At 51.4% G+C, this 25,268-nt stretch overlaps 1 protein-coding gene across 1 annotated transcript; it reads left to right on the forward strand.

Annotated features, from left to right (window-relative positions):
* The first annotated feature begins 229 nt into the window (after positions 1-229).
* On the forward strand, positions 230-6,931 carry EN2 (engrailed homeobox 2). Its single transcript, XM_023225319.1, has 2 exons — positions 230-1,166; positions 4,470-6,931. The coding sequence occupies exons 1-2, from the start codon at positions 479-481 to the stop codon at positions 4,784-4,786; spliced, it is 1,005 nt and encodes a 334-aa protein (XP_023081087.1). The 5' UTR covers positions 230-478; the 3' UTR covers positions 4,787-6,931.
* The last annotated feature ends 18,337 nt before the right edge of the window (positions 6,932-25,268 follow it).

The raw sequence follows: 25,268 nt of genomic DNA on the forward strand, positions 1-25,268 counted from the left end.
CATGTGCGTGCGGGAGGTGCCGGGCGCGCTGACCGCGGGCGCCCCGCACCCTCGAGGGCCGGCTGGGGCGCGCGCGCGGGGACGGCCAGGCGGCGGCGGCGCCGGAGCCCGAGGCGGCCGGACTCGGAGAGGAGCGCTGAGCCCGGGAGGCGGCCCGCGTCCCCGCCGGACCCCTGCGGCTGTCTAGAGCCTGGCCGCGCGGCGAAGTCGAGGACTTGGCTCTGTGGAATCTCCCGGCGTCTGGGCGAGCCGGGCGGCTCGTGGTGTTTCTAACCCAGTTCGTGGATTCAAACGTGGCTCCGCGCCGAGCGCGGCCGGCGACTTGTAGGACCCCAGCCCTGGCCGCGGCCGCCGCGCAAGCCCTCGGAAGACTCGGCGGGGTGGGGGCGCGGGGGTCTGCGTGTGCGCCGCGGGAGGGCCGAAGGCTGATTTGGAAGGGCGTCCCCGGAGAACCGGTCTGGGATTTACTGTGAACAGCATGGAGGAGAATGACCCCAAGCCCGGCGAAGCGGCGGCGGCGGTGGAGGGACAGCGGCAGCCGGAATCCAGCCCCGGCGGCGGCTCGGGCGGCAGCGGCGGCGGTAGCAGCCCGGGCGAAGCGGACACCGGGCGCCGGCGGGCTCTGATGCTGCCCGCGGTCCTGCAGGCGCCCGGCAACCACCAGCACCCGCACCGCATCACCAACTTCTTCATCGACAACATCCTGCGGCCCGAGTTCGGCCGGCGAAAGGACGCGGGGACCTGCTGTGCGGGTGCGGGAGGAGGAAGGGGCGGCGGAGCCGGCGGCGAAGGCGGCGCGAGCGGTGCAGAGGGAGGCGGCGGCGCCGGCGGCTCGGAGCAGCTCTTGGGGTCCGGCTCCCGAGAGCCCCGGCAGAACCCGCCGTGTGCGCCCGGCTCGGGCGGGCCGCTCCCAGCCGCCGGCAGCGACTCTCCGGGTGACGGGGAAGGCGGCTCCAAGACGCTCTCGCTGCACGGTGGCGCCAAGAAAGGCAGCGACCCCGGCGGCCCCCTGGACGGGGCGCTCAAGGCCCGCGGCTTGGGCGGCGGCGACCTGTCGGTGAGCTCGGACTCGGACAGCTCGCAAGCCGGCGCCAACCTGGGCGCGCAGCCCATGCTCTGGCCAGCGTGGGTCTACTGTACGCGCTACTCGGACCGGCCTTCTTCAGGTGAGCCCGCGGGAACCACGCGTCCCAGCTCGCCGCGGGGAGGTCCGCGGAGCTGGGGGGCGGTGCTGGCGCGGGAACTTACCGGGAGGAAAACATCTCGAACCTCCCCCGCACACACGCACAAAGACTCACGCGACATTGTGTGAAGCGGACGCCTGCTGGGGCAGCGGCCAGGCGTCCAGCGGCAGGACTGATTCGCCAGGGGGTGCAGACTTCTTAGCACCGTAGAAGGGACCTCCTTTCTTTCTCTGTCTCTCTCTCTCCTTACTCACTCTCTGTCTCCCGTCTCTCGCTTCCACCCCGCCTTAGGGCATCTGTTCCCGGCCCGTAATCCAGGTCTCCCCCACTGTCGTTTTTTTGGTGGGAACCGGGTGGCTGGAAGATGGGCCCGGAAATGCACACTCTCAACCCCTTCCCTGCGATCTTTCAACTCAGGCCAGGCCCGGGATGCATGCCCCAGCCCACCCCAGACTCGTCCTACCATTGGGTTATCCCGGCTGTGCTCGGGGAAGAAAAGGCAAGGCCCTTTGCTGCTCTGCCTTCTGCCCCTCGGGCCTGCGCTGACCGGTGGGACGTAGAAGGACGCACACAGGGAAGGAGGAAAATAAAGGCGCCCTTTTCCCTTGGCTCCACTTTATTTGCCAACGCCAGCCCCCAGTGATGGGGCTCAGCCCCCTTCCTGCACACAGCGAGGACAAGGGAGGCAGCCGTCCTTCCCGGCACCTGCCATCCCCAAATAGGAAGGACCTTCTCTCCAGGTTTCCTGGGGGCTGCTGATAGGAAAGAGGCAGCATTCGCAGGGGCGAGTGCTGAGATGCTGGGTATGTTTTTTCATAGATCTGGGATTTTAAAAAACTAAGTCCGTGTCCTTGTAGAAATCATCAACTGCATTCCATGCGGGTCTGCGGCTGGGAACCGCCATTAGGAGTGGGCTGTTTGACCCCAAGCTGGCAGCGGATCCCCGCTGCCCCCAAACCCTCAACTATTTTGCGGGGGTCATTGGTCCAGATCACCGCAGGAGTGAGCCAGCCCTTCGACCGCCGTCCCGCAGAAATATGCGTGCATATTTCTGATGAAATTCAGATTTCTCCAGCTAGATCTGAAATTTGCTCCATTGTTCTCGTCTTCCTCCTTTGTTAATATTTAATTAACATACAGGCTCACAATGCCGAGCGAGGAGCCTCGGCCGGGCTTTGTGAGGCGCCGGAGTTCCCCGAGCCAGCCCCCAACGGCTCAGGAGCTGGGCAGCACCGCCTGGCCCAGCCTGGCCCAGCCCCGTCCAAGTCGCCTGTCTTCATGGGCTTTAAAATATCCCTGCAAGATAATGTTTCTGTTCTTTGGCTTCTCCGAAAGAAAGACAGAGGAGTTTTCTTGGGGAGGTTTGATTCTGTTTCTGAGACTCCTAAGTATTTGTCTTTTGAAAGAAAATCAACAACAAAAAAGGGAACTAAAAATTTTTATTTTAGGGAAATTTCTTTCTATAAAATGGTGTCCTTTTGAGAGTTGATTCATGGGTGCATTAATAAGAGCCCCAGGACCGGAAGAGTTTGGGGGTAGGGCACACACTTCTCTGGGGAAGGGAGTGCTTGGAAACCCAGACAGAGGCGGGCTCTGGGAGCAGGAGGCTGAAGCCTCTCCAGGAGCCTTGTGCCCCATCCCCCAGCACCATTCCGGAGAGCCGACTCCATCCCCAAATCTGCACCTACCCCCACCAAAGCCAGGCCCACTGGCGTGGAGCCCTGGGCTTACAGCAAGACTGAGTGTGTGTGCATTGGGGTGGGTGCTCAAGTATAGGATGTATGCTCTCATGGGTGGTCAGCCTGCCTGTGGGTTGCTTTAAAAGCTGCCCTTGGTGCCCTCCTGGTGGTGCCCACAGATCCTCTTTCTCCAGGCCCGGCTCCTGGGGAGAACACAAGGCTCAGTTAGCCGTAAGGGAGTGCTTGGTGTTCACCCTGAGCCTCCAGTTGGTCTCCCACCTCTTGCTGGGCACAGCCCCAGCACCCTAGTTGACTCTCCTGACCTGTGCAGGGTGCAGTCCCAGGGCCTCCGATGAGATGCACATTCCTCTTCTCTTTAGGGTGCCCAGCAGCTCTCTGGCCCTGAAGGGTGGGGGGCCCTGGCCTCCTCCAGCTGCAGGGACCTGTGATGAAGCTGGGGCCAGATGCTCCCTAAAGCCCGTTCATACACCGCACAAATTGAAACCCAGAGGCGAGGTCACCACTCCCTGCCAATGGCCTTGCTCGCTTCTTCCCCCACAGGGAACACCAGGGGGTGGAGCCTCTTAACACCAAAAAGAAACTGATTACACTTCCCTCCTTCTGCTGTCCTCTGCGCTTTCCCCACGGATAGCAGGTCCTAGGAGGAGCCTTAGAGCGACCCTTCCCAAAACCTGGGGTAGGTCCATAGGGAGGAGGCCAGGGCAGCTTCAGAAGTCTGAATCCCAGTGGGGAGGCACAGTGGGGAGGGTCAGAAGTGTGGACCTGGCCAAGGTCAGCTGGGCCACCCTGTTGTCCCCAGTGAAGAAGTCCCATGTCTGGGGAAAGGGAGGTGCAGTCAACACCCTTGCAGAGCCAGGTCTCTCCTGGACAGGAAACCTGGGAGATTTCCAGTGGGTGATGAAGGACTCACCAGTAGCTCGGTGCCCCTCCCGACCCAGGAGGGAAGTGCATGCACCCACTCTTCCTTATAAGAATGAACTTGGGCCCACAGAGCCCTTGGCTGGGAGTCATAGAGGAGCTTGGGTGGAGGCAGACACTCTGGGCCCCTCCTGTCCTCAGGGCCCACCTGCCCCTGATGCCCACAGCCCCTGGCACCCTGTGGGGTATCCCCATGAGGGTCCCCATCACAACCCTCAGGGTGCCTCCTGCTTCTATGACCACCCTGCAGCCTTTCCCAGTCTTCTCTCCTCCCCTGTCTCCCAGCACCTACCCCCATCCCTGTATTTGAACAGAGCCTCAGAAAGGGCTAGGAAAAACCAGGCCAGAAAGTTGAGGGAGTTTTGCTTACATCCAGGAGTTTTACTTTTATCTAGAGGTCCCTTGTTTGTCATTTGTGGTCAGCCTGTCGACTAGGCCTGCCCCATAGCCCCATTTACATCACACCCAGTCCTCCCTCACCAAGCGGTGGAGGTCCACGTTGAGCCCATGCCCAGTCCGAGGTCCAGCCCCACATCTGGCCATTCAGCCTCTAGTGGCCTTGGACAAGTCACTTCCTCTCTTGGGGTCCCAGAATCCTTACCCGGTGCCTACTGGGTGGCACATCTCTGGGTAACCTGACTTCTCTCTGTCCACCACATCTACCCAGGTCCCAGGTCTCGAAAACCAAAGAAGAAGAACCCGAACAAAGAGGACAAGCGGCCGCGCACGGCCTTTACCGCGGAGCAGCTGCAGAGGCTCAAGGCCGAGTTCCAGACCAACAGGTACCTGACAGAGCAGCGGCGCCAGAGCCTGGCGCAGGAGCTCAGCCTCAACGAGTCACAGATCAAGATTTGGTTCCAGAACAAGCGCGCCAAGATCAAGAAGGCCACGGGCAACAAGAACACGCTGGCCGTGCACCTCATGGCACAGGGCTTGTACAACCACTCCACCACGGCCAAGGAGGGCAAGTCGGACAGCGAGTAGGCGGGGGGCATGGAGGCCAGGTCTCAGTCCGCGCTAAACAATGCAATAATTTAAAATCATAAAGGGCCAGTGTATAAAGATTATACCAGCATTAATAGTGAAAATATCGTGTATTAGCTAAAGTTCTGCAATATTCTATGTATATATAATTTACAAGTGGTATAAAATCCAAAATATCTGACTATAAAATATTTTTGTTTTTTGTGTTTATGAGATTATGCTAATTTTATGGGTTTTTTTTTTCTTTTTTTGCAAAGGGGGCTGCTTAGGGTTTCATCATTTTTTAATCCCCTAAGCTACATTATATGACATTGGACACTTTTTTATTATTTCAAAAGAAGAAAAAATTAAAACAACTTGCTGAAGTCCAAAGATTTTTTATTGCTGCATTTCACACAACTGTGAACTGAATAAATAGCTCCTATTTGGTCTATGACTTCTGCCACTTTGTTTGTGTTGGCTTGGTGAGGACACCAGGAGGGGCCCACACCTCAAGCCTGGGCCAGCCACCTCAAGACCTTGGGGAGCTTAGGGGACCTGGTGGGGGAGAGGGGACTTCCAGGGTCCTTGGACCAGCTCTGGGATTTGGCCCTGGGAAGCAGCTGAGCGTATCCCAGGCCTGCCCTGGGAAGTCAGCTCCATGCTCACCAGCAGCCGCCCAGGCCGGCAGCCTCACCCAGCTCCCTCTCCTCACCCTCCTGCCGTCTAACTCCCTCTCCTCCTTCTCCTCTCTCCTCCTCCTCCTCCTCCTTCCTCCTCCTCCCTCCTCTTTCCTCCTGCTCCTCCTTTCTTCTTCTTTTTCTTCTTCTTCTCCTCCTCCTCCTCCCTCCTCCTCATTCCTTCCTCCTCCTCTTTTCTCCTCCTCCTCCTCACCAAGGCCCAACCATGTGCGTACCGTCTGCGTCTGTGGTCTGTGTCGCTGTCCCCAGTGCCGATGCATCCCTGCCGCAGGCCTAACCCTCATGCCCTGGGCACTGCCTCCATGCAGAAGCGCCTCGAGGTTATGGGGCTAAAGGCCTGGGGCATGTGGCCTAAAGCCCGAGAGCGGTGGGGCGACCCTCCTTTTGGCTTGACCCCAGGAATTTCCTGTGGCTCCATCAGCCACCCTGGGTGTCAGCCAGGGCCCCAGAAATGAGGCCATGGCTCGCTGTTTCTGGGCATGCAGAAGGCTCTGTAGAGGGAGATGGCATCATCTTCGTTTCCTTTTTCTTCCCTGTTTGTTTTTTTTTTTTTTTTTTTCATTTTTTCCTTTATTTTTTTCTTTTCTTGGAGTGGCTGCTTCTGCTATAGAGAACATTCTTCCAAGATAAATATGTGTGTTTACACATATGTCTGTACGCACGTGAACACACACACACACACCAGGCGTGTCTGAGTCTACAGTTCTGGAACATGTGGCTATCTTGTCTTTCAAAAGAACTCAGAATCCTCCAGGATCTAGAGGAAGGAAGAAAATGTGTAAATAATCATTTCTTATCACTTTTTGTCTTTTCTTGTTTTCTAAAATATACATTTTATTTTTGAAGGTGTGGTACAGTGTAAATTAAATATATTCCATATATTTCCCACCAAGTACCTATATATATATAAACAAACACATTATATATAACTCCACACTGTCTTCTGTTTAGTGTATGGGGAAAGACCAGTCCGACTGTCCATCTGTGGCTGGGACAGCACAGGGGGTGTGCCCATGGCTGAGCTGGGAGTCCCAGTGGTCTCCCTGAGGACTGAGGGTGAACTTCTCTCTTTGCCTTAAACCTCTTTATTTCATCGCAGTAATAGTTTTACTTTGTACATAATAGCGTAAACCTTTTTAAAAAGGAAAGTATAAAAACAAAAGTTGTAATTTAAAAGTCTGTGAATAACCATCTGCTGCTTAGGAAACTCAATGAAATGACATGCCTTTTTAGCAGGAAGCAAAGTTGGTTTCTGTTTTTGTTTTCTTTTGTTGTTCTAGTTTATAAAACATGTGCATTTTACAGTTCCAGTATCAAATATTTATAATCTTATGAGAAATGAATGAATGTTTCTATTTACAACTGTGGTTATCAAAATTGTGAACACCCCCCCCCCCTGCATTTTTGTGTGTTTAAATTCTTGAAGGTTACATTAAATAAAACAAAACCTCTTTATTATAAAATACTGAAGGTCCCAGGTGGAATGATGAGTTTTCTAAGCATGTCTGAGTCCAGAGGAACTGCCTAGGCATCCTCCCCCGTACTCAGGCGCTCATGGCCTTCGCCCTACCTCGGAGCAGGTGCCAGGTGCCTGGTGCCTACCTTTGTGGCAAGAGGTGATTATTATTTTTTAAAAAATGAGCCGGGCGCGGTGGCTCAAGCCTGTAATCCCAGCACTTTGGGAGGCCGAGACGGGCGGATCATGAGGTCAGGAGATCGAGACCATCCTGGCTAACACGGTGAAACCCCGTCTCTACTAAAAAATACAAAAAACTAGCCGGGCGAGGTGGCGGCGCCTGTAGTCCCAGCTACGCGGGAGGCTGAGGCAGGAGAATGGCGTAAACCCGGTAGGCGGAGCTTGCAGTGAGCTGAGATCCAGCCACAGCACTCCAGCCTGGGTGACAGAGTGAGACTTCGTCTCCAAAAACAATAAATAAATAAAAAATAAAAAATGAGACAGTTTGGATATGTCACATATGAGCACAGAATAACCAAAATAATTTAAGTACACATTTTGTTACCACGAGGAAGTGTTCAAAACTACGGTGCTATTCCAGTGACTACGTTTTTAAAAATTTTGCAAAGTTCAACAGGTCTCCCTCCGGCTGGGTGCTCACTGGCCCTGCCACCCCCGCCGGGCTGAGGTGCTTCCCCCTGGGGACAGGAACTTTTTACTCCACTGAGACAAAGAGAGTTTCCTTTTCAAAGTGTCATTTTTGTTTACCTTTTGTTGTTTCCCCCCCAAAACAAAAGACTTTGTACAACTTCCTAAGCAGGCCTGGGGGCGGGGGGGAGCAGCTTCGCCTGTGCTGACCGAGCCTGTGGAGTCCCCCTCACCAGGAAGTGTTAGGGATCTTTGAGCCAGTGATCTACGCGTTGAATTGCTGTATTTCCAAACTTTCATGGTTAAAAAAAAAATTTTTTTTTCTTCTCCCTGTGAAAGAAACTCAGAGACTGACGAGGATCTTCTGTTATGGAAGGCGACTTTTTAGGCGTTTTCTGTTTCCCCAGGCAGCTGGGCCGTTGGCGTTCCCAGGCAGAAGCGGGGCCTCTGGGCTGGGCCTCTGCCCTGCCAGGAAGCAGTCTGGGGGCGGCCCCTCGGGATTTTCAGACCCCTGGAAAGAGAGAGAGAGCTGGGATCTCACCGCAGAGACTCCCGAGTTCTCCTTGCCTGGGCCCGAGCTGCGCCCCAGGGTCATCTCTGATGGGGCAAGACCACGCATTCCTCACGACCCCCGACTTCTGAACAGTTCAGAAAGTTTGTAGATTAAAAACCAAACAAAAATTACTGGCACAACTTCTGTTGCCGTATTGGCCTCTCTCTTATTTTAATAAAAATATGGTAACATGAAGCGATCATTTTTTTAAAATCTGTTTTCAAATTATAACACTGAAAAGGGGCAAGGCACAGCTTTGTAAGGTAATGAGTTCCCCGTCCTCAGAGGCATTCAAGCAGGCACTAGGCTTACAGTGGCATGGAGAGTCTTCTTTCTCTTCGGAACTGATGAGCCCTCAGACCCTTGAAACGCCGGGTTTTTTTTTTTTTTGTTTGTTTGTTTGTTTTGTTTTTTTACTCCTATGTTTATTACATTTTAATCCAACAGCATATAATCTAAACTGCTCCCTCATGGAGAGCTGCGGCTGTGCCACCTGCCTGCTTTGGCCACGGAGACCGGAGTCAGGCCTGCCGGGAAGAAGGTCCGCCTTTCCCAAGTCCTTTGCCAGCTGGTTCCTCCCGGGCCTCCCGGACTCTGCGTGCCGTGGATCTGGACCCCGACGGCAGACACCGCCCCACGACTGGGCCTCCGGCCAGACTGTTGCCGCACAGGAGGAGGGTTCCCTAAGTGTGCAGAAGAGGAAAGTTCATTTATAAAGAAAGACCTTGCTCCTTCGAACTGAACGACCCCCACGCCCGAGGCCTAGCTGTGTCCCCGCCGGCCCCAGGCGGAGCTCACTCCACGCTGCTCCATAGCAGGGCAGAGACTCCGAGAGGGCCTGGGAGTCCTGGCCTCGGAGGACCCGCCGCCCCGCAGGCCTGCCCAAGCAGGCGCCCCCGCGAGAGTGCGGGACAGAGAGGGCCTGGCGGGGCTCCTTGGCGCTCAGAGCCTTCCTTCTCCGCTGCACCCAGCTCTGCCAACGGGGCTGGATGAGTGGGGGCTGGAGTCAGAATCCCAGGGTCCACACCCGCCGACGGCCGCAATGCGGACCCGCCCAGCCTTTCTCCTAAAGAGCGAGGGAAAGAGCCCTGCGGGTGACCCCAGCCTGACCACCAAGAGGGCGCCAGCGTTTCTGTTTTCCTACCGTGAAAACGTCAAATCGATGGGGGCTCCCACGCCGCTGGTCACAGGTGTGCCCGGGCGTCCCGTGCGCGCAACACCCGCCCAGACACTCTATATGCAAATACGGCCGCCGCCGCGGAGCCGGCCGGGAGGCAGCGTGTGCTCGCTGGGGCTCCGCTAGAAGTCATTCTGTCTCCCGCTGGTTTAATATCCGCCCTCTGCGGTCTGCGCTCGCCTCGGCGGCTACCCAAGCGCCCCGGGGAGGGTCCCGGCTCCGCCGAAAACTGCAGCCTGCCAGGCGGAGCCGCCGCGCGCTGGGAGGTTAATAGCGACTGACGACAAAGGGCCAAGGTGCAATTCCGAAGGCGGGGATTCGCCGGGCGAGGCAGAAGTCAGCCTCCAGGGAGACGGGTCCCCCCTTCCCGACGCGCCACTGCAGCCCGGCGCCGGGCCTCCGGGCGGGGATCCCTCTTCCAGGCATCGCGGCCCCATTCGGCGGAGAGCTGGGCCCTCTCCAGGCCTCCAAATAGGGAGCGGACGTGGGTGGTGGGGACGGGAAGCCGCCGGCGGGACGGAGAGTGGGGTCCCCTGGACCCTGGGGCGGGCAGGCCCGGCGCGCGGGCAGCTCCGTTGCACTGATTTGTGAGCGATGCCGATGGCCTCCCTGCCGCGCGGCGCGAACCCCAAGTAGACCATTCATGTTTTTATTAATAATCTCAAACACTTCATGATATTTATGCTGCCTGCCCAGAGAAAATAAAAGGCCGTTCTTGAAACCGCCTGAAATGTAATAATATTCATTAAAGCGGCTCCTAATTATGTGATTTAATCAAGCGTGGTGCGCCCGCGCTCTCGGCTCTCGCTGGAAAGGCTGGCGATGACGGTTATTATTACTGCTGTTGTTAGTGGCCTCGTGCTAGCAGCCGGCCAGCTCTTCAGTCCAGGCCCAGTTTCCTCAGAGAGACTCGGGGAGTCCCACTTTGAGGGGTGGGGTTCCCCGGAACGACTCCGAAGGCCCGCAGACCAGGCGTGGCCCAGGCCCGCTGCCCTTCTCCAGCCCCAGCCCCAGCCCCGGGCCTGTGCAAAGCCTGGGCAACTCTTCCAGGCCGAGGGTAGGGCTTCCTCCAGACCCCTGGGGCCCTCTGTGTCCCCAGGGGACGCCCGACCCCGCTTTCTAGGAGGGGGAACTCCGGGTCCTGAGCCCGGGCCCCGCCCCGTTGACTGTTCCGCCCCTCCAGGGCTGAGCCCGGCGCAATGCCCGAAGCAGAAACAAAGAGTCGCCGAGATCTGCCTCCTGGGCCGCCTTTTCACCCGCTCAGCCTGGAAGGCGTCCCGGAGAGGCCCCACCCCCAGCCTCCACGGAGACCCAGGAGGGAAGAAGAGCCGGGGCCGGTAGCCCTGAGGGGCTAAGGCGCTTTCTCCGCCGCAGAGGGGTTGGGTGGGAGACGCAGGCGGGAAGGACCCGGCCCCAGCCGAGGGTCCTCTGTGGGGACGAGGAATGGTGAAGATCACTGTTGGCACCCACCGTCTGGAAGAAACGGGGCGGCCAGTCGCTCGACCCCATCTGTCGAGATGTGAAACTTGGCCTCGCGGTCCGGGCGAGCGCTGCCTCCGCGGAAGGAGCTGCCTCCCTCCTTTCAGCGAGCGCATTCGGGGTTCTCCCCTCCCGCCAATTCCTTTGTCTGCTCTGTCGTCGTGGTGTGCCCCCCTCCTTTCCCTAGCCTCTAGCCCCTCCACTAACTTTCCTTTCTTTCCTTCTCTTTTCTTCCCTCTCTGGATGGGTAATCACAGGCTCCGCTGCCAAGCGCGCTGCGAGGAGCTGCTGCCCGTTCCCGTCGGTGCCCCTCCCCGCGGCAGCCTGGCCGCGTCCGCCCAGCCTGCCCAGGACGTCCCTGGCCCCCGCGCTCGGTTTCATCCAGTGGCCATGGGATGTTGCATCTGAGTTTCTCCTTTAGGCCAAAACTTTGTCCCGAGGTTTTTCTGAGAGGGTTTTATTCTCCTACTCCAACAGCAACAACAACATGTAAATTCTGAAAACTAGTATTTCTTTAGATTCAGGCAGTCAGAGAAATGGCAGAATCACCAGCCGTTTGCAGAATTCTACGCTCGCCAAGGCGAGTATTATTAGCATATTTTCTCCCTTTTTTTTTTTTTTTTTGTTGTTGTTGTAAAATACACATGCCAAAATTTGATCTTAACCATTTTAAGTGTACACTTCAGTGGCATTAAATAAACCCACAGTTTATTTAATGCAACATCGCCACCATGCATTTCCAGAACTCGTTTTATATTGTAAAACTGAAGCTCTGTACCCATGAACACAACCTCCCCACCCCCCGCCCAGCCCCTGCCACCCACCACTCCACATTCCGTCCTATAACTGTGACTGCTCTAAGTGCCTCATACAAAGCTCTTACTATGTGGCTGCAAGTAAGACTCCCCAGTAAGTCATGTCCATTATAACACAGAGGCTGCCTGGGTCAGCCTCACCATGCCTTCCAATGCTGGTGAAAGCTGAGAAACTCCCAGTCACCCAAATGAATGGTGGAAAGACTGTAGCCTGCCTGCAAAGAAAGCTTTAGGTTGAGCTCTTCAGATGTCCAGGAGTTTGCTGTTGCACACTGGCTTAGGACACTTTGGGTTCCATGTTTTTCATGCAAATATTTCTACAGCATCACTTAGCACTGAAAGAAGTGTGGTTCCGTGAAAAGCATAGAATTTTGAAACGAGACAGCCATGTGTTCAAATCACAGCTTGACTGTTCACTAATTCCTCCAGAGTCCAGCCATTCTCCTCTTACTCAGAAAGTTCACCTACCTAATGAGTTTCTGGTGACGTTGTTTTGGGAGGTGAGGAACACACAGCACCTGGCATAGAACAGAGAGGGGATAGGGAGGTGAAACTCTCCCAGGTGAGCCCCTGCACCCCCCAGCAGTGGCACCCTCCACAGCCCAGGTACCGTTTTCAATAGAACCCTTACACCTCCTTGCTTCTCCCAACCCATGAGGCATCCATGCAGCTACTTAGGAGCAGGGGAAAGGATGTAATGCACACAAGAGGCAGTGTCCACACAGTGAGAAAAAAGTGGGGCGTTGGCAGTAGGTACAGGAGAGTGGGACAGGATTCTGCCCATGAGGCCCAGGATGCCCGCCAGCCCTTCCAGGAACAGAACTTTCTTGCTCGTTGGAAACTGCTGTGTGAGTGCTTGTTTGTTGCAGGGCTTAGACATGCAAAATCTTCATTTCAAGATTTTTTTCTCCACACTTGTCTTGACCTCCAAAAAACCAAGGTGTTCTGCTGTGGGTTTCTATAGACACCCAGTACTTTACACACCACTCTCTTTTCCATTGCAAGTGATAATGGCCACACTAAGCAGGATCCCATCACAAGGAGGATCGGGCTCAAAGCACCGACAGGAGTGTTTCCCGTCACCAGGCACTCAACCAGGCAAGAGGGCAACAGGCAAAGCCAGCCTTGCCTGTGTGTCGGTCAGTGCATGCCCCACGCACCGTGCCACCCCATCCCAGCTCTTCCTCCGAGAACGAGTGGGCGTCCTAATGGTGGGATGATCTATTTTGTCTAAAAAGCAAAGAGTCTCAGTAACCCTTTTAAATTAATTGCTGTTCCTATAGCTAAAAGCATAACAGGCTTTCATTACATGCTAAATAGAATGAAACATAATCCTGAGTTAATTACATGGAGATAATTTTATAATTATATCATTCAATTTAAGAACCAATGTACTGCTAACCTCCAACTTTAACAGAAGTGATTATTCAAAGTAAAAACAGTCACAAATCTGAACCTTTTGAAGGACCCAGCAGAGCCATCTTCTCCTTTCCCTCAAGTGGCAGAGAATGCGCATCACTCAGCCATCCATGGTCGGTCCCTCTACCTGCAAGTCCTCCCTCTGAAAAAGTGAAAACACTGGAAACTCCCAGAAGAAAGGGGCTGTCTGCGGAGAGCATTTCCCAGCATCAACCTGCCGTCATCCACTGGAGCAGCCAGTATGCATTTCTGTGCTGCCTGGTTTGTATGTGGAAGTAATGTCCTAGGGTCCCTGACTCCAGGAGCCCCAGGCAGGATGCTCTGGTCTCTCATCAGGTATGAATGGAGTCTGTGGCCAGGAGCTGGGGTGAAGGTCAAAGCCCCACCACCTCTACAGGTGGCTCACTTCCTGTCCCAAATATTAGTGCCCTTGGATGGCAGTGGCCACTACAGCTAGCAGGACCAGGACTGGTCATCAATTTGTACCTGTAACTCCCCGTTATAGTGTCTCCCCTGCCCCACCCACTAAGCTATAAAGGAAGAGGCTTCTGGTGGCCTTCGAGGTGAGGTAGCTTTAGCAGGTGCAACTCCAGGGCCACTCTAGGCCTATTCCCATGATGGGCCGCCTTTCTGAACGAAGGCCAGAACATCAGGTCTGGATGGAGAGTTAAATGTTCTGATTCTTTTAAAGGTGATCAAAGACCAGTCGGGCCCATCGCCCCTGGGAACTCAGTGAGCCTTAGAATTTATTTTAGTGACTGCATACTGCCTCAGAGTAGGCGATTCCATCAGTGACTCATCACCGGGAGAAAAACATCTTTTATATGTAGAGACGGGAACGCGCCCTGTGGATTCAGAGCCCCAAGGAAACAAAAACAGCACGTCAGAGGAAGAATGTCATACAAACCCGCTGGAGTCACAAGGCAAAACAGCCCCCACACCTAACGCCCAGTGTGACAATGGCCTTTGTGCCTGGTGCCATCGGAGGGGAGGAGTTGGGCGCCTCGCGGGCGGGGCAGGCGGAAGTTGGACACATTTCCACGCAGGTGAGACCATCTATGGGGCGATGAGGGTGTTGGGGCTCGCTGCTTTCGCTCCATGAAGATTTGCAGCCCCCCGCCAACCCACCCCGTCCCTTCCCCCCACAGGGGTATTTCATCCACGCTGTTTTTTAAATGCTTCCTAGTCAAACTTGAATATGCAATGAGATGCGGGAGCTTTGTGGCGGAAATATAATTAAACTGGGGAAAGATGTAAAAGCTGAAGAATGGGATGACATCAGGCTGATTTCACACTCGGCAGTCGGATCGCTGGGCCCAAGCCGCGCTCTTGCCACGCAAGGCAGATCAAAGTGCCCTGCCACCGCTAAAAAGGCAAAAGGGGACTTAAGTATGCTAATCCCCAGGACAAATATATTTTAATCTTGTTAGAATACAAGTTAATGCTGCAGCTCAGTGGCTGAACTTGGTCAGACTGTAGAGATCCATTTTTATTTTAGCTATGAATGAGCTGGACCTCTTGGTTTATTCATCGGTAATAAAAGTAAATTTACAAAACGAACCCCTCTTTGGGCTGTGTCACCCCCACCTTGAGCTCTCCTTGCTGGGCGTTGGGGAATTCCAGAGGCTCCCAAGATGGGAGTAACCCTAACACCATCCATCCCTCTCCAGCCTGTCCCCTTCTGTAGAGCATCCTGATGGCCGAGGAAGGAACTCAGCTCACGCAGCAGAGAAGAAACAGGAAAACTCAGAAATTAATTAAAAGATTCTCCAAAGCAATCTGTTTCCCTTTAGGCTTGAGGTTTGACAACCAAACCAATTCCTTTCTATCAGCCCTCTCACTTTAATTTTTGCAATGTCAATTTTCATTACTATTAATTATTTGCCAAGCTCCAACTGTACATTTGGCATTGCTCTGATGAGCAAGAAGCTCTCAGGTTCCTGCCTCTTTAAGTGTTGATTCCTGGAAGATATGAATATGCAAGTTTGTGCATGTGTATATATGTAAAATATTGGGCACACGTAGAAGAAGAAACATCAGCCTGTAGAGCTCCCCTTGAAATAAAACCACTGTGGTAAAATATTAAGTGGAACCACGGATATATCTGCACAGCGGAATGTGTGTGTGTGTGTGTGTGTGTGTGTGTGTGTGTGAGAGAGACAGAGTCAGCCAGCGAGCCAGCACTTAACTGTAAGGTTACAGAAGGTTAAACTGCCCTGCAGAGCCTGCCTGCTAAATATTGCTGATGGCAGCCGTCTAAAAGGCAATTTCTGTCTTTCTGCTCTAGTGTGTGTTAGAATTCCCTCTGCCTCAGGCAGAAAACCTGACTCCCACTAAAGTGTGCTGCACAGCCCTGCATTCCAAAGCCCGTCTGTGCCCTTCCGGCTCCCTGGCCTGGGGGGGAGGGGGCGGAGGGGGTGCAGGAGGCTACACAGTCCCCCAGGCAGGCCAGGCAACTGGCAGCCCGAGGGGAGGGGCAGCTGGCAGCAGTATCCCTTCCCCCACAGAGAGCTTGGAAGGTTGGGAGGAATCCACCCACCACCGACTGTCCCTGGTTTCCAGGACTTGGGAATGTCCATCCCTGCCATATTTCTGTCTGTGTACTGTAAGCACACAAGTGATAAATGGTGGGTTTTCAAATTCCCAGGAAGAAAAGCTGGACAAAGACCCTAGAAGGGAAGTGTCTCCTGTGTTCCAGTTTCTCCTAATCCCTTCAGTGCTCTGCCCTTTAGCTGTAGCCAGCTTAGTACACACTCTAGCACTTCCGTTGTAGTTCTTGCTCTGGAAGTCACGTTTCCCAGGCATTGGTGTAATGTCTCTTCCTGTCTCAAATAATAACACCCAATATTGATTGAGTTCCTACTAAGTCCCAGTGTAGGAATTTCTGAGGGCTGCCGTAACAGCAGCACACACTAAGGGGTTCACACGACAGAAGTCTATTCTCTGAGTCCTGGAGGCTAGAAGGCCAAAATTGAGGTGTCAGCAGGGCTCTCTCTGAAGGCTGCAGGGGAGCCCCTTCTTGCCTCTTCCTGGAGGCTGGCAAACCTTGGCTGGCAGCCCCTCACTCCAGTCTCTGTCTCTGCCATCACATGGCCTTCTGCCCTGTGTCTGTACCCAAATTTCACTTTTCTTATAAGGACACCGGTCATATTGGATTTGGGACGCCCTTCATTCGATGTGACCTCCTCTGATCACATCCGAATGGCCCTATTTCCAAATAAGGTCCTGTTCACATATTCCCAGGACATGAATTTGGGGATACACTGTTCAACCCAGGACAGCCAGTACTCAGTATTGTATGTGGGTTATCTTCAGTCCCTCTCTTAATGCACCCCACCAGGTGGCTAGTGGTCTTAACATCATTTTACGGGGAAGAGGACTGAGATCAGGGAAGGAAAGCTTTCTGGTCTGGCCAAGGTGTGTGGGCCTGTGTGAGCTCTTATTTGCTGTGTGGCATTGCTCTCCGTGACCTTGGCTGGTTTACATCATCAACAACATAATCCTGACTTGGTTTAGGCCTGGCCAGATTGCACGTGTGTGTCCCCAAGGAGACACTGTCCCCCCGCACCAAAGAAATGCATGTGAACTTGCCTCGTAATCTTCAAGGGTGAAGCAAACACCGATGGCAATGGTGTCATGCCTGCTGCGCCTTTTCCTCTCTGGGCCTTGGTTTCCTCATCTGAAACCTGCAGATAATAGAATTAACTTGAAAGCCTGCAGTGACAATCACATGAAAGAGTGACCATGGGCACTGGGATCCCACCTGGTGTACAGCGAGCACTCAGTAAGCGTCTGCCAGGGCTGGCCGTGATTTTCTAACTGCAGACATAGCAAATAATGAACTCGTGTGTGCTATCCTTCGGTTGTTTCAGTTCCATGTAAGTCCCGGCTCCCTCTTCCTCCCTCCTAGAGATCTGAGGCTCTGCAGCAGCCGGATGCCACCTTCAGGGCTCTGGAACCAGCAGGCCAGAGGGAGACGCCGTACAGCCTGCCCTTGCTCCTTAACTGCTGTGCCTTGGTTTCCTCTATGCCAGATGGGGGAATTAATCTGCCTCGGAGGACTGTTGAACTTAGACACGTAACAAGCCCAGCACAGAATAAGTGCCCGGTCAAAGGCAGTGACTGTTCTTACAGAGGCAGGAGCCAGCTGGGATCCTCCCTGCCCACTGCAGGTTGTACCATCTCAGGATCCCCTCGGGTGCTCTGCGTTGCACGTGCCCAGTAAGGTGCTGAGCCAATGGAGAGCACTCACCCACCTATTAACATGGAGCTGTTACTGTTGCTGCTATTATTATTGCTTGGTGGACTTCCCATGCAAGGGAATCTTGTTCCCATAGAGCAGACCCATAAGGTCTAGAGCTGAACTTCTCAAAGTGGAAGCTAAAGATTGTATGAGGCTGTGAAATACAGGTACATGAAACTGAAAATGACTGGACATATAATTTTGCACCAAATCAAGCACCATGTTGTTTTCAGCAGAGAGCAAAGGAAGATGTTTGATTATAATATTTGGGGGAAAAGCTAAAGATGGAGCCCTCCCTTTCCCAGCTTCTTCAGTGGCCCCCGGAGCACATCTGCAGTGGAGAAAAGCGGCAGGAGCCTCCCTTGTCTGGGGCTTTGCCTGGCCTCTGTCTTTGGCTTTTTCTGGGCTCCACCAAGCCTTGGCCTCAGGGTGTTGACCAGGGATGCGATGCACTTGCCTCCACCAAAGGGGCACCATTAACAACAATCGTGAGCATCTGCCAGGTGGTCAGGAGCAGGATGTGCTGTGCCAGGCAATTCACAGGTCACCTCACTTTCCGCTCACACATCCAATGAGGTGAGCCCTGGGACTAGTACAGGACAGTCCTAGGGAGGCATTGAGAGGGTGAGCAAGCCGCCCAAAGTCACAGAGCTGAGATCTATCCCTCCCTAAGTCACTGTATTTTAGAGAGAGTCACTGAGAGGGTAAGGGCGACACTAATCCCAAGGAATAGCTAGTCCACTGTGGAAACACGGGCATCGGCACTCAAGGACAGGTATTTGGCGAAGAGGACTGTGGCATGGAGTGTGCTCCTCAGACATTCCATCTGCACCTGCCTGTCTCCCAGCTTCCTTTGTCGTTAGGTTGAGGACATCAGCTTAGTACTGACCAATGGTCTGGGAGAAAAAGTGACCCAATAGCACCCTTTGGTCCAAGACTTTTAAGAGTGGATGTGGTTCTCCATGTCCTTTTTTTTTTCCTGCCTTTACAACTCTGGATGCCTCAAGTTAGATGATGTGGTCAGCACACTGAAGTGCACATCCCCTCGATCCCTGCATGACTGTGTGTAGCAGAGTGCCTCCAACTCACTTTGGACACAGAGTTAGGTCAATGAGATGTCGCAGTTAACTTAGAGCAGCAAAGGCCAGCTCACTCTGGCCATACATGATCTACCTGGAACCCTGCACAACACGACAAGGTGACAACAGCCTGGCCCTCCTGACACTAGGGCTAGCCCCTGTCCTGAGAGAAAACTCCTTGTCCTGACTCTTTATATTTATATTCTTATTCTTTCCCACTTCTTGCTCTATGTGCCTAACCTAGACCAGACTAGAGGGGAAAGATTATGTTTTGGACATCACGCCCAAATTGTTCCCTTTATGGTAATGACTGGTTCCCATTGTTATAACTACTCAGTGTTCAATTAGGAAATGGCAAGACGGCCCATCTGAAAACTTTTCTTGAGGACTGAGAATGTAAAGCTGAGAATGAGTTAAATGACGTACCGTGTCTTCCTGGTATGTGTTACGTCTGCTGCTGTGTTAAAGCCGTTTGAGTGATTCCACGCACCCTTCCCTCACCCAGGGTTCTGATGCGACACTGTTTGAACATGTTGACTTTAGCACCATTCTTGCGATCTCCTTGATATCGTAAAAAGCAAATGCTAACACAGCTCAGTGCTCTTCCAGTGCCTCCCTCCGCTGCCCGTGGAAGGTCGTGATTCTGGGTGACACTTGCCTAACTCAAATACACACATTTTCATCTCTACTCACTTAGTAGGAGAAAGTCCTATATTTGTGCGGACTTGTATGAACCCCTCCACTCAAAAATACAAAGTGTGCACACACTACGGAACACCACAAGCAATGAGATGCTTTTTCCTTGTTTTTCACAGTGTTCATTAACCTACATTTGGATTTTCATATTTGCTAGTATAGAGATAGAAGGTCGTGGAGAAATAGGCTGCCCTGCACAGTTGAGCAGGTTGTTCACTGCACAGAGCAGCCTGCTGAGGTGATCAAGTTAAAACCCAGCTTAGATTCTGTTTGCTAAGCTTTGTGTCCTGGCATAGGGCAGCATCCACCTTGGGAAGCACAAAGGCACCACCCACTCACCGAGGTGTAACTGCTCAAAGAGGGAGAATTCCTCTAATTTGTACAAAGACATGAGTGGGTTCCAGTAGCCTGGTACAGAGGGGTCGAGGGAGTACAGAAAAAGGAGGTAGAGAAGAGGCAGTGACTACACTATCAAGACAGGAGTGCCAGCACCCTATTTTTATTTAAAAACAAGACGAAACTCAAAAACAAAAAAAAAACTCAACAGCTGCAAAAGCAAAAAGCCACTGCCAAGGTCTCTTGAGAATTAGGCTTGTTTTCACGTACAGTGCACAGAGGCAGTCAGACCTCATTTTCTTGTACCCCCCTTTATCGTGCTTCACAGCGACTGCGTTTTTGCAAATTGAAGGTTTGTGGCAACCCTGTGCCAAGCAAGTCTATCAGCGCCATTTTCCCAACAGCACATGTTCACTTCTTGTCCTGTGTCATGCTTTGGTAATTTTCACAATATTTCAAACTTTGTCATTGTTATGATATCTCTCATGGTGATCTGTGATCTTTGATGTTATTCTTGAAATTGTTGTGGGGTGCCATGAAAGACACCATATAAGATGATGAACTTAATAGATAAATGTTGTCTGTGTTCTGATTGCTCCACTGATTGGCCGTTTCTGGTCTCCCTCCCTCTCCTGGGGCCTCCCCGTTCCCTGAGACACAACAACATTGTTGGGTTTCAACAAGTTTGAAACCCAGCCACAGCCTGTAAGTGTTCTAGTAGAAGAAGAGTCACATATCTTTCAGTTTCAATCAAAAGCTAGAAACAATTAAGCTTAGTGAGGAAGCCATGGTGAAAGCTGAGATAGGCTGAAACCTGGGCCTCTTGTGCCAGTTAGCCAAGTTGCGAATAAAAAGAAAAAGTTTTTGAAGGAAATTAAAAGTGCTATGCCAGTGAACACACGACTGCTAAGAAAGTGACACAAGCTCCTTGCTGATATGGAGAGAGGTTTAGTGCTTTGGACAGAAGATCAAGCCAGCTACAACATTCCCTGCAACCACAGCCTAATCCAGAGCAAGGCCCTAACTCTCTTCAATTCCGTGAAGGCTGAGGGAGGTAAGGAAGCTGCAAAAGAAGAGTTTGAAGCTGGCAGAGGTTGGTTCATAAGGATTAGGGAAGGAAGCCGTCTCCATAACATAAAAGTGCGTGGTGAAATAACAAATGCTGATGGAGAAGCTACAGCAAATTCTTCAGAAGATCTAGCAATGAAGATGGCACCACTAAACAACAGACTTTCAATGTAGACCAAGCAGCCTTCTATTGGAAGAAGATGCCTTCTAGGACTTTCATAGCTGAGAGCAGTCAGTATCTGGCTTCAAAGCTTCAAAGGTCAGGCTCACTCTCTTGTGGGGAGATAATGCAGCTGGTAACTTTAAGTCAATTACACCAATCCAAACATCCTAGGGCTCTTAAGGATTATGTTAAACCTACTCTGCCCGTGCTCTATAAATGGACTAACAAAGCCTGGATGACAGCACATCCGTGTACAGTATGGGTTGCTGAATACTTTAAGCCCATTGTTAAGACTTACTTCTTAGGAAAATGATTCCTTCCAAAATATTACTACTTACTGACAATGCACCTGGTCATCCAAGAGCTCTACTGGAGATGTACAAGGAGATGAATGTTGTTGTTTGTTTGTTTGTTTGTTTTTGAGATGGAGTCTCATTCTGTCCCCCAGGCTGGAGTGCAGTGGCGTGGAATGATCATGGCTCACTGCAACCTCTGCCTCCCCGCTACAAGCAATTCTCCTGCCTCAGCCTCCTGAGTAGCTTGGATCACAGGTGTATGTCACCGCGCCGGGCTACTTTTTTGTATTTTTGGTAGAGACAGGGTTTCACCATGTTGGCCAGGCTGGTCTGGAACTCCTGACCTCAAGTGATCCACCCACCTCAGCCTTCCAAAGTACTGGGATTACAGGTGTGAGCCACCATGGCTGGCCTGAATGTTGTTTTCATGCCTGGTGACACAACATCCATTCTATAGCCCATGGATCATGGAGTCATTTCTACTTTCAAGTCTTATTATTTGAGAAATACATTTCATAAGGCAATAGCTGCATAGATAGTGAGTCCTCTGATGGAGCTGGGCAAGGTAAAATTGAAAGCCTTTTGGAAAGGATTTACCATTTGAGATGCCATTAAGAACATTCATAATTCATAAGAGAAGATCAATTATCAATATTCACAGGAGTTTGGAAGAAGTTGATTTTAACCCTCATGGATGACTTTCAGAAGTTCAAGACTTGCATGGAGTAAGTATCTGTAGATGTGGTGGAAACAACAAGAGAAATGGGATTAGAAGTTAAGCCTGAAGATGGGACTGAATTGCTGCAATCTCATAATCAGACTTGAACAGATAAGGAGTTGCTTCTCGTGGATGAACAAAGAAAGTGGTTTCTTGGCCAGGCACAGATTACAGGCTCACCTCTGTAATCCCAGCACTTTGGGAGACTGAGGTGGGCAGATAACTTGAGCCTAGGAGTTTGAGACCAGCCTGGGCAACATGGCGAGACCCCATCTCTACAAAAAATAAAAGAAATTAGTCAGGCGTGGTGGTGCACACCAGTAATCCCAGCTATTCGGGAGACTGAGGCAGGAGGATCACTTGAGTCTGGGAAGTCAGGATTTCTGTAAGCCAAGATCGTCCTGCTGCACTCCAGCCTGGGCAATATAGTGAAACTCCGTCTTTAAAAAAAAAAAAAAGAAAGAAAGGCTGGGCGCGGTGGCTCATGCCTGTAATCCCAGCACTTTGAGAAGTCGAGACAGGTGGATCACTTGAGGTTAGGAGTTCAAGAGCAGTCTGAACAATGTGGTGAAACCCCATCTCTTCTAAAAATACAAAAATTAGCCATTCGTGGTGGCACACGCCTGTAGTCCCAGCTACTTGGGAGGCTGAAGTGGGAGAATTGCTTCAACCCAGGAGGCGGAGGTTGCAGTGAGCCGAGGTCACGCCATTGCACTCCAGCCTGGGTGACAGAGTGAGACTCCATCTCAAAAAAAAAAAAAAAAAGGTGGTTTATTGAGATGGAATCTACTATTCCTGGTGAAGAGGCTGTGAACATTGTTGGAATGACAACAAAGGACTCTGAATATCACATCAACTCAGTTGACAGCAGCAGGGTTTGAGAGAATTGTCTCTAATATTGGAAGAAGTTCTACTGTGGGTAAAATGCTATCAAACAGCATCACATGCTAGAGAAGTCTTTCACAAAAGGAAGAATTCATTGATGTGGCAAAATTCATTGTCTTATTTTAAGAAATTGCCACCACCACCCCAACCTTCAGCACCCTGATCAGTCAACAAGACCCTCGACCAGCAAAAAGATTATGATTTGTTTAAGATTCATATGATTGTTAGCATTTTCTAGCAATAACATATTTTTAATTAAGTTTTTTTAGAGTTGTTTACACTATACTATAGTCCATTAAGTATGCAATAACATTATTGTATTTTTTTAGAATAAGGTTATTGCAGGCTGAACACAGTGGCTCATGCCTGCAATCCCAGCAATTTGGGAGGCCCAGGAAGGTGATCACTTGAGGTCAGGAGTTTGAGACCAGCCTGGCCAACATGGTGAAACCCCATCTCTACCAAAAAAATACAAATATCAGCCAGGCATTATGGTGCATACCTATAGTCCCAGCTACTCGGGAGGCTGAGGCATGAGAATTGCTTGAACCAGGAGGTGGAGGTTGCAGTGAGCTGAGATCATACCACCGCACTCCAGCCTGGGCAACAGGGTAAGATCTTGTCTCAAAAAAAAAAAGAATAATGTTATTGCATACCTAATAGACTATAGTATAGTGTAAACATAGTATACGAAACTAAAAAATTCAAGTGACTCGATTTACTGCAATATTCATTTTATTGTAGTGATCTGGAACTGAACCCACAATATCTCTGAGATATACCTATATATATTTATATACAGGGTATCTATTTCTCAGCCAGTAACCACTTCTCTCCTCCCCTTCTGTGTGATGAAGTATGCTTTCCCATACTCTTTGATGTTGAGCTTGGCTGTGTGACTTGCTTTGGTCAATGAAATATTTGCAGATGTCTTTGGCTTTACTTTTACTCTCTGGTGATTGGCTATGAAGGGAGCATGCTCCAGGTATCCTGGACTCCAGGATGAACACACGTAATGCAGACCTGAACCCACTCTGCACCCCTGCAGCAAAACCGCCCCACTGAGCCCATGCTTAAGTCTACTGCAGTGGACCTGCAGACACATGAGCATAGGGGGAAATGCCTGCTCTTAGCAGCCACTGAATCCTGCCCTGATTTGCTGATGCAGGATGATGATGGTGATAGCTGACTTGAATGGCCTCTATCAAAATTAACTCCTTGTCCACATATGGAAGTTGGGGACTGATTTTTGGAGGGTTTAAAATAATCATCCTGACCCAGCTTTGATTTTAAATTCCATGTAAAGTTTAAGCTTGACATTTCAAAGTTTCTGATTTCTATTTAAATTCTTGGCTCTCAGTGGTGTCTACTCACTGCTCATTGAGAGTTACCTGTAAATCTCCCCAATTCACCACTACAAAATGATTACGTGCTGATTCCCATCGTTCTCTTCCAATGGTAAAGCTAACATGCAGTCTCAGAACAGTCATTAGATGTGAAATGAAGCTGAACACAACTTGGGACCTCGTGGTGCTGGGTCTAAGCCCTCCCAAGTGGATTCCCTCTGTATAAAGTTCTTTCATGTTTTGGGGTGATTTTTTGACCCATATATTTATCCCAAGCCGTGTAATAAGCTTTGCCCATGGTATTCCCTAAGACAAGATCAAATAATTTCCCAAAGTTCCTCACCTACACTAGAGGACCTGTGTTTCTCTGCTCCCCATAGCCTGGCAGCAGAGACCTGGAGTGGACTAGGGCGAGGCTGTGACTGCATCACCTGCCCAATGCCACATCCTTCTTCCTCATGCACATGGCCCATGAAAGCCAGACTATGCTCAGAACATGCTCAGAGCACACTCAGAACATGCTCAGAACACGCTCGGAACACACTCAGAACACGCTCAGAACAGGCTCAGAACACATTCAGAACATGCTCAGAACACACTCAGAACATGCTTGGAACACACTCAGAACATGCTTAGAATATGTCAGAACACACTTAGAACATGCTCAGAACATGCTCAAAACATGCTCAGAACACACCCAGAAGAGGCTCAGAACACATTTGGATCACACTCACAACACTCTCAGAACACCCTCAGAACATGCTCAGAACACAGAACATGCTCAGAACAGGCTCAGAACACACCCAGAACATGCTCGGAACATGCTCAGAACATGCTCAGAACACGCTCAGAACGTGCTCAGAACATGCACAGAACATGCTCAGAACACACTTAGAACACGTTCAGAACATGCTCAGAACAGGCTCAGAACACAGAACATGCTCAGAACATGTTCAGAACACTCAGAACACCCTCGGAACACACTCAGAACACACTCAGAACATGCTCAGAACACATGCAGAACAGGTTTGGAACACACTCAACATGCTCAGAACATGCTCAGAACAGGCTCAGAACACACTCGGAACATGCTCAGAATACACTCGGAACACACTTAGAACATGTCAGAACACACTTAGAACATGCTCGGAACATGCTCAGAACATGCTCAAAACATGTTCAGAACACACCCAGAAGAGGCTCAGAACACATTCGGAACATACAACACTCTCAGAACACCCTCAGAACATACTCAGAACATGCTCAGAACACACCCAGAACATGCTCAGAACAGGCTTAGAACACACTCAGAACACGTTCAGAACACACTCAGAACAGGCTCAGAACACAGAACATGCTCAGAAAACGCTCAGAACATGCTCAGAACACACTCAGAACATGCTCAAAACATGCTCAGAACACAGA

The sequence above is a fragment of the Piliocolobus tephrosceles genome, chromosome 8, assembly GCF_002776525.5.
Source record: "Piliocolobus tephrosceles isolate RC106 chromosome 8, ASM277652v3, whole genome shotgun sequence".
NCBI classification, from domain to species: domain Eukaryota; kingdom Metazoa; phylum Chordata; class Mammalia; order Primates; family Cercopithecidae; genus Piliocolobus; species Piliocolobus tephrosceles.